Below are 9,396 nucleotides of genomic sequence, written 5' to 3' on the forward strand. Positions count from 1 at the left end.
ATGGGTCACAGAAAATGTGTACATTCCAGGGTGATGCACTGTTTTGTTTTCTGCCCTGCCGGAAAGTGTCTGTGCATGCCACAGTGGGATAAGGAGCAGACCAAACTACTTTTTTTCCAGCAGCATTAAATCAACCACAGAAAATCATGTTCAAAATAAGACATCTGATTCTGCTTTAACTGAGCTCTAGTGGTTGCAACAAGTGGTTTGATGGACAGAGCGCGTTTGGTTTTCATTAGATTGTCTCGACACTGACCCCCTGCCCCATCTACAGTAATATGAAACCAGCACTCTGGCAGGCGCACTGTGCGGAAGAGAGCCGAGAAGAGCTGTTGCAGCGCTCAGCACTGCTTTCACTACCCGGTCCGGAGGCTGGACTGCGCTGCCGCACACAGTACCAGAACCTACCCGAGTAGTAACACACTACCGAAACGTGCAATGGCCAAGAAGTAGTGTTCACGGGTATAGATGGTAAACCTGTGTAGTCTTCGTTGAGGGATTATTTGTTTGTTTTTTTCCTGGAGGTGTGATATCGCAGCCATGGTGTGCTGTCAGACTCCCAGAGGTTTACGCAGAGGCAACTGGGGCTTCGCTCCTCTGCTGGCTGCCGCGCTGCTCAGTCTTGTGTTCGCAGGGATGCAACAAACCACGGCGTTTCCCTCCTGGAGGTTAGAGGTATGCTGTGACCACTTCATAACATGTAAGAGCTGTCACTGCAATTCTGCAAGTCTGGTTTGTCTATTATTATGCAATATAAGTAAGTCGTTGTTTCCGTTCTCACTTAAAAAAATAGAACACCAAACTCCATTTAAAAGTTTGTGACTTAACATTTGCCCTACGTTTCTGTGAAGCTACATACAAAGAATGCTTGGATTTGTAATGCTATTTTTAATTATTAAAAGCCACTTTTCAATTCGGCATATACCGTGTTGTATTACACGAGGAAGCACTTATTTCAAACAGTAACTAACTTTTGTAAGTAAATGGTTTAACTCATATTCACTGTCTTCCGCTAATACAGTAGTGTGAACCCAAATGTGAAAATTAAAATTATATTGAAATATAGTGATACTCGGTGGACCCTTTATTACCTGAATTCGCAAGTACAAGTACATAAAGATTAATAACCTGCCTTATCATGTGTTGTACAAGCTGTGTACATTTGACAGTCAGTAAAATTAAATGATAACATTTTTTTAATGAAGTATGGTCTTCAGCAGAGAATGACAGGTATCAGGACAATCACAGGTCAGAACCAGGGTGAACAGAGTCTATGATTTTTCAAAGTAGCCCAAGTATCATTCACATAATTTTCTTTCACTGTTATTATGCAGAGGTCCCCAGCTTTCCCCAGACTTTTAATAGGGAGCCAGTGTCCATGCGATTTCAATCATTTCTGCGGTTTCTTAAAACGTATCATTAGTTGGACATCATCAGATGAAATCACTCAGTTATAGCTTCCCCATGTCAATACCTATCAGATTCAATTAATGCTTGGTTAAGGTGGAGAAGTTAGAGGAATACCATAATTAGGTTAGGCTGTGGGATGGATCCCTGTACAGTAATATCTTCAGTGAATTGGATAAATATGTTCCTCCATATGATTTCTATCACTGCCACCCACCCACTGTGATACAGAGCCTGAGGGATAGCTTTATGTAATTTCCTTTGCCACACACTCTCATCATTCATGTGTCAATCAAGAAGACTGCTGTTTAGAATTACATAACTGCCTTAGATAAGCTTCTTGTAGGCTCCTAGAATAAATTACAGCATAAGTAAAAGACACATTAGAGTATAAATGTATCAGTCAGTGAATAAAGTTAGGTGAAAATGCAGTCAAAGAGCATTTTTAATGTGTTTTCTTTCATTTATACTGAAAACAATGCACTATTTGCATGATAAAAAATTTAGAGATGTATCAGAATATGCAAATATATCATATATAATTAACAGTATTTTCTGTCAATGTTGACAATCAACTTTGTATACCTGTAATCTACTGTATATTCTGAATGTTTTGCCTCATTCTTACCTTCGCAAAGGTGCATGCTGAGTTCAATTGACAGTTTGTGTTTTGAATTATATACATTATACACAAATTGTCTTTGTTGAATTTGGCCTTCAACCTGTCTGAGACTAAGGATGAAAATCATAATCCCTGTTTTAACAGTCTTTGGGACTGAGGTTAAACTCTTCCAGACTCCCACCAGGATCCTCTGGGATTTGTCCTCAGAAGTTTTGCCCTCCGAGTCAGCACTCACCACTGGCTTCAAGGTCTAACGCTCTTGTTTCGCCCCTCATGGTTTACGTTTCATCTTTATTTATGCCAAAGTGCGAGATTAGATTTGCAGTGAATATAACAAGACACGACACAGAAATAACTGTGCTGGCCTTACTACATTAAACACCTCATAAATCACTGAACACAAGACTCCTGTGTGTTAGCTGAGGTCAGGAAAGCAACTGTTGTATAAAACCAGTGACCAGTACATATAATGCAATACAGAAACATTATATTTAACATCAGAGCAAGAGACGTCATCAAGTTCAACAGCAGTGTGGACAGTCTGCCAGACTGCCTGCCCCTGTTTTACTATTTTGCTAAGGAAATAAAGGAAGTACTGGATCAGTGTCTTGACGGCGCATAGCAGGAACAGGAACCCAAGGATAGGGTGTAGAATACAAAGTGAAGGGAGTGGCTTTGATATTTGCTCTCCATCTTCATTAAGAAAATGCTAGAGCATAGGTTGCATAGGTCTACCGGTTGTGACGAGTTCAACCAAAGAGTGATTTTCCTTGCTAATGCTATATTTGAATTATGTTTCGAGTTCTGAAGTGAAATAATCAAATTCACAAGAAAAAAGCAAAGATTTAAGAAAAAGTCAGCTAAATTAATTTAATTTTGTATAGCAGAAATAGGTTTTTCTTGCTCTCCTCTTCGCTTTATCATCTTGTGACCCCTTGTGAGGGTCCTAACCCCCAGGTTGGGAACCACTGCCTTAATTGCCACTACAATGATTTTCATCCTAGTGTATTAATCATAGTAAGGTATGATTGTATACACCATTCAGGCCTCAGTATACTTTAAATAAACTAGTTCTTGCGATGTGTCATCTGACCATGTTTAAAGGCAAAAGTGTCTATATCTGTTCTGAATGGCCACACTCAAGGCGGGGCACAAAGCCTGCCATCATACCGAAGGTGAGATGCGATGTATCGTACAAATGGGGAAACCCTGCCTAATTTCACACCTCCACACACCTGGCTGTGGAGGTGTGATACCTGCAATAGCTGCGTAAATGGGGCATGCTTGTCTGATTTTCTGTTTTGGGAAGTTACAAAAATTGTTGGACGCAGCCCCTGGAATTCCGCAGTTCGAAGAAGGAAGTTTCAGATGCTGTTGGATGATCTGACAGGCACTTTTTGAAGCTTACTGAATCCCATAGCCTCCTCTTGGCTGCATCCTACTGCTTCCCCAATCTCTCTCTGAGAACTCTGTGTCCTTTGTGTGTCTTTACGGTCTCGACACAATGAATCATATAAATGGACAACGGCACACACGTTCTGACGGTCTCTCCCAAAAGGCACTCATGGTGTTTCGCTCGCTTAAGTAACACAAAGAGAGAAAAGTTCAAAATTTGCCTACTTTCACACCTCCACACACCTGGCCAATTGCTGTGTAAAGAGTGTCTGTTTTGGAAGAACTTCAGATTCCAAAAGGACGTTTCCAACGCTGTTAGACAATCTGACAACAACTTAATTTGAAGCATACTGAGGCCTTTACATTTCTCACTGCAACCTGTATTCTGGAACTGGAATGTAGACCATACTGATGGTTGGAAGAAAAATGTGCTATGTGTGAGTTTGGGCCTTAAGTCATAGAACGGTAACTCATGTAATACTATTTACTGCAAAAACTTCTAAACTGAATAAAGTATATTATATTTCTAGGAAGAAAGTAGAACAATGGCATGATTATTATTTGTACCCAGGGTGGTCAAAGTAAGGTTCAGTTTAGGGACTCCCAGGAATGTCTAATGCGTAACATTCAGATGCAAGGCACAGAAATAACACCGATTGAGTGTCATGATTAAAAAAGTCAAACGTCAAGCCCTTTCCAGGGCTTGTGATATGCCGTGATATAACAAAAAAAACTTTAGATTTGAACCGAGCCTCAGATGCCTCAAGGTTCACTTCCTAACTTCACTTCAGTGCGATGTGATTAATTAAAGGTTTTTCTTTGTCCAAGGAAGAAGCTTACACCACTGTGTTGCTCATCGGGATCCGCAAAGAGGCCCGGTCACAAATGCTTCACCTCTCCAGGAACAAGCGCTACACCCTCACCCCGGAGCAGCTCCAATGGGACAAGTTCAAGCTAACATACAAGTATTCATTTGCAATTCTTCCTTTAGTCAACATAACAGCATATTACAGTTGTAGAAAATTGAAAAGGAAAACAAATCCTCCTAGGAAAGTAGATGAAAAACACCAGAGAGAGTTAGACTGATGTTGGTTTTGGCAGGAAAACACAAGCGCAGATATTTTTTCAGTTGAAGTAGGCATTAGCAAAACTTTATGGCAAACTTAAAGATCTTGAAATCAGTTGTTGGTGTGGGTTAGCTACACCTTAATGGAATCATTTACCCCAAACTGAAGAGCTTGTCAATATCTTCTCGTCCATTGAAGGTTGTAGGACCGACAAAAGTTCAAAATGCATCATCTGACAGTGATCGCTCCCACACTGCTATTGCTTGGCCACAACACATTTGGATTGTGCTGCAATAACTGTTTGGAGAAGATCCAGTGCTACTTTATTCTTTCTGGAGCTATAAAAAGATTATCCCATAAAGTCCTTTATAAGAAGACTGGATTGAACTAGAGAGGTTTGATCACTGGGTTTTGGTGATCCAACAAACTTTAGTGGACAGTATAAAAAAAAAGTAAAATTTCAGTCGTTCCTGAATTAGTGACAGTGGATGTTACCAACTGATCAATATCTAATATTCTTATTAAAAGTATCCATATCAGTCGAACCCTAGCTAAGATATAAGAAAATATTAAGTCTTAGTAATGGAGCTGTACTTGCAGTGCTTGTGGGAATTCTGGTCTGTCTGAACAGTAGCCATTGTGTTTTGGCAGATTCCTCTGTTGTAGAGAAATGTGTGTAGAGACCAGATTTAACTACATAATGCTGTTGTTTCTGAGCAGGTTGCTCTCCTACCCTACAAACTTGATAAATGCCAGCGACACGCGTCGAGGCATTGCCAGGGCTTTTGGCATGTGGAGCGACGTCTCGCCGTTCAGCTTCAGAGAGGTGCCAGCTGACCAAGAAGCAGACATTAAGATCGGTGGGTACTCTGCATGTGGCTGCATCAATCCCCAACAGATGTTCCTTGGCTCAGAGCTCCAGAACTCTGCTTTGTCGTTACCGTTTTTCTCTCTATGCTGTCATCGCAGAAATGTCTTTGCCTCCAAACTTATTAAATCATACTACCGCGACTATATTACCAAGCTTATATTCAGCATGATTCATAATTCTAAATGAAAAAAAAAAAAAAAGCTTAACAACTTCCATACATGTCAGCCCATGGTGAAGCAGTCTAAATTATGCTTTATCTGTCCCTTTGGGTGCAAACTCCAGGGTCCTGCATAAATTTTCAGTGACAGCGAGAGGAATGGTTGTCATTCTGCGAGGTGAAGGCTAAAGAAAAAGCTCTGTCTTTTGTAATTCATCATTCTCTATACATATTCTATGCTGTAGTCTACACAGAGCAGAAATAATGGAGTGAGGGTTTCCCTCCTCGGCTCTGAGGTATGTGTCTCTCTCTCTCTGTCTTGGCAGGCTTCTACCCCGTCAACCACACAGACTGTCTACAGTCCTTCTTGCACCATTGTTTCGACGGCATCACAGGAGAATTGGCTCATGCATTCTTCCCGCCAACTGGCGAGATCCACTTTGACGACCACGAATACTGGATTCTGGGAAACATGCGCTTTAGCTGGAAGAAAGGCATGTGTCTTTATCATGTTTGTTGAAACTGCTAATATTTAACCCATAAGGTGATGGATGCAGCAGACGCTGAACTGGACAGCTCGTGGGGTGCACGGCAACTGAAAGAGAAAATAATCAACAGTATCTATGTTGCAGGGGTTTGGCTGACAGATCTTGTCCACGTGGCAACTCATGAAATTGGCCACGTCCTGGGACTCATGCACTCCATGGACCCGAAAGCTATAATGCACTTGAATGCAACTCTGACAGGGCGCAAGCTAATCACACAGGATGAGGTGTGGGGTTTGCACCGTCTCTACGGTATGTTCACAATCCTTATGTTTCTTACTTTTCTACCAGATACAAATGGGAAGGTTCTTATTTTGGGCTTTGACAATTGTAAATACATCTGAAGACGTTTTCAATCATCCAGGACACTGGATATCTAGGAGTAGCAAGTCAAAGGAAAATGTACTTATTTGGCCTTGAAGACATTTTGCATTCATCCAAAAGGTGAACCACAGAAGCCTGTTGAATGAATGGAAAACGTCCTCAAGACCTTTACAGCATATCCGGTTCTCATGCCGGAATCATCGGGATGTGATTAGCCTTGATGGTCCGACTTCGACCTGACAGACGTGGGGTGTCAAGTACAAAAACAAGCATTGAGTGCATTGCTCGTTTTATCCCGAGTTGTCTATCATAGTAGAAGACAACTGATGCAGCATCTGAGAAACCGGGCGACATCCTGACAAAAAGACCTGCGGCAGAATTCTTTTGCCCTCGACAACTTCTACGAGTTCCACGACATTGGCGTTAATCATTAAACATGCCAAAGCGAAAGAGGAATGTTGTTGGTGACGTCAGGTGGAACAGTGAAGTTGGTCCCTGGCACCACCTTCCCGATCACCTGCACATGCCATGAAAGTCATGAAAGATGGCAAGCTATGATTAGACAGGGTCCAACATGTTGCCTGCCAGGACAAGAATTCAAGAATTTAAGTGATGGCTTAATCTCACACAGTGATCATCTCAAAAAGGTAAAAATATTGTGCAGTCTGAGCCCAGCAATAGAAAAATTGCATCTAGATACACTTGTGAAGAACCAGTAGTACAAAACCTATGACCCATTTTTGGTTACAATCAACCAGAATGAAGACCACAGTGTTTGTCTTTACTGACACTGAAAGCCAACGTGGCATTAATGAATATTGTATAAACTACTCATGAGTCATCATTAGCGTGTATTATGGTGAGTCATTTTCACTGGAACAAAAAGGCAGATCGGGGATCCAAATTCTTTTGCTGCTGACTGAGAGCTGTTGTCTGATCCTCCTCCTACTCACTCTATCTTCCCCTCTCCTCCAGGATGTTTGGACCGGTTATTTATCTGTCCGGCCTGGGCTCGGAAAGGCTATTGCGACAGCAAGCGCAAGCTGATGCAGAAGCACTGCCCCTCCAGCTGTGATTTCTGTTACGGTAAGACGCAGCAGCAGCAGAAAGCGGCAGCAGTCCGGGGGGGGGGAGTTTTCTCTCAATTGAGCAGCGCAAGGAGCTGCTGTGAACCGTTTGCCAATGGAGCAACAGGAGCCAACAGGTCCAGCCATGCAGAGCTGTGATGTGGTTTTCAAGAATCTGTTTTGAAGGGAGATTACACTTGCCACTGGATGAGTTTGTGTTTAGTTCTGGAGAATACCAGTGTCCCCAGGAAAGCAAAGTGTGTTTTAGCCCAGAACACTGACAGAGCAGAGCAGGTACCTGCTGATTGCTGTCTACACCAAGTATTGATAACACATCAGCAATCTGACAGCCTAAGCCTCTTTAGGTTTATTGTGGGACGTACTGGTGCTGAGGTCTAATGTTGCACAACAGGAAATGGCTCCTCTTAACAATCACAGCCCATAGATTGTAGTGGTTCTGAGATTTTTGTCAGCAACAAGGGACAGTGTGGAGAGAGGCAAGAGGATACGATTTCTGGCTCACAGTAATCTGTTCCTCATTGTTGATTGGGAGATGTTGTACGGCTGTGGAAAATTCCTGAGTGACTCCAAACCGCTGGAATTTCAGACTGTGGCTTGAGGGTTAGACACAGAAGGTCAATTTGGATTTTTGCGGCATTAACGAGAGCGACTGTTTTTTAAGCAGACTTTGAGTTGATCACAAGGCGGCCTGTTGTGTTTGTCAGAAACCAGATGGGAGAGATTATATTGATAAGACAGCCACGGCGCTGGCAGGTCAGGGGTTGTGAAAAGCGTATTAAGTGTCTGACGTGATAAGGTTTGTAACATTTTGATGATAATCAGAGTTTTGGCGAGGTAAGGCTGAGGGAGGAAGTTGTGATATCTCCGTTCTCCATGAAATACACTACACTGAGGTATAGGATAATCTCTTTTTTTTCTAGCACATCGCTCTCAAATGATTGCTATATGGTCGGGATCATTGTAATTTCATTAAGGCTCTGATCTTTGCATGTCTTATTTTGGAGCATCAGTATTTCCCTTCAATCCTCTTCAGAATTCCCTTTCCCCACTGTGGCTCCAACCCCGACACCCCCGAGGACCAAACACAAGCTGGTCGTCGAGGGCAAGAAGCTCACTTTTCGTTGTGGAAAGAAAATAGCATCGAAGAAAGGCAAAGTATAGTGAGTATCTCTCTCTAATCTGTTATCAGTCCACCTAACTGCAGCGATGACAGTATGACATCACTGAGCACTGTCTAACGTCTGACTCCTGTTTCAGCTGGTACAAGGACGGGGAGCTGCTGGAGTTCTCTCACCCGAACTACATTTCCTTGAAAGATGACCACATCACTATAGTGGCCAATGCCATCAACGAAGGCACGTACACCTGCATTGTGAAGAAAAAAGACAAAGTTCTCACAAACTACTCATGGAGAGTGCGTGTGCGCTTCTAAAGGCCACGCCAGCTCCTCTGCACACTGAACAGGACGCATTCACACATGGTCACAAGGAGACCTCATTCACTAGGGCACATATTTGTTTTTTTTTGTTTTTTTTAAAAAACTGTCTTTCCTGTATCTTCCACATACAACTGTCTATCGTTGATTGTTATTGTGTAAATGCGTTTTAATATGTGCAAATAATAAATGTTCCCTGACAAGTAGAATTTTAGTGAACTACTACCTGACTGTGAAAAGCTGTTCATAACAGATGTTGCGGTTTGCATTTTATTTGGTGATGAAAGATCCTTGCAGCCCTCGTCAGCTGTTTGGGACAATAATGTCTACTCTGAATTCATCAAGACTGGATTGCTCCAAAGCTCTTGCTGCTAAAGCAGTAATGGGGTCCAAGGCCACACAGGGGTTCTTGGCATGTCCCCAGCAAAATGGGAACTAATTAGAGATCACTGTGGTTTAATTCAAAAGATATTAGCCAAGTTAGA

The 9,396-nt window shown here is 42.2% G+C and overlaps 1 protein-coding gene across 2 annotated transcripts; it reads left to right on the forward strand.

Annotated features, from left to right (window-relative positions):
• The first annotated feature begins 288 nt into the window (after positions 1-288).
• Positions 289-9,120, forward strand: mmp23ba (matrix metallopeptidase 23ba). Of its 2 annotated transcripts, none has more exons than XM_044211171.1 (8): positions 289-675; positions 4,253-4,389; positions 5,212-5,351; positions 5,846-6,013; positions 6,152-6,316; positions 7,364-7,474; positions 8,510-8,636; positions 8,734-9,120. In XM_044211171.1, the coding sequence occupies exons 1-8, from the start codon at positions 541-543 to the stop codon at positions 8,906-8,908; spliced, it is 1,158 nt and encodes a 385-aa protein (XP_044067106.1). In that variant the 5' UTR covers positions 289-540; the 3' UTR covers positions 8,909-9,120. The 2 variants fall into 2 exon arrangements, with proteins under 2 accessions (XP_044067106.1, XP_044067107.1); XM_044211172.1 differs by having other exon boundaries at positions 600-700; positions 4,257-4,389.
• Positions 9,121-9,396: the final 276 nt, after the last annotated feature.

Source organism: Siniperca chuatsi, linkage group LG10, assembly GCF_020085105.1.
Source record: "Siniperca chuatsi isolate FFG_IHB_CAS linkage group LG10, ASM2008510v1, whole genome shotgun sequence".
Taxonomy (NCBI): domain Eukaryota; kingdom Metazoa; phylum Chordata; class Actinopteri; order Centrarchiformes; family Sinipercidae; genus Siniperca; species Siniperca chuatsi.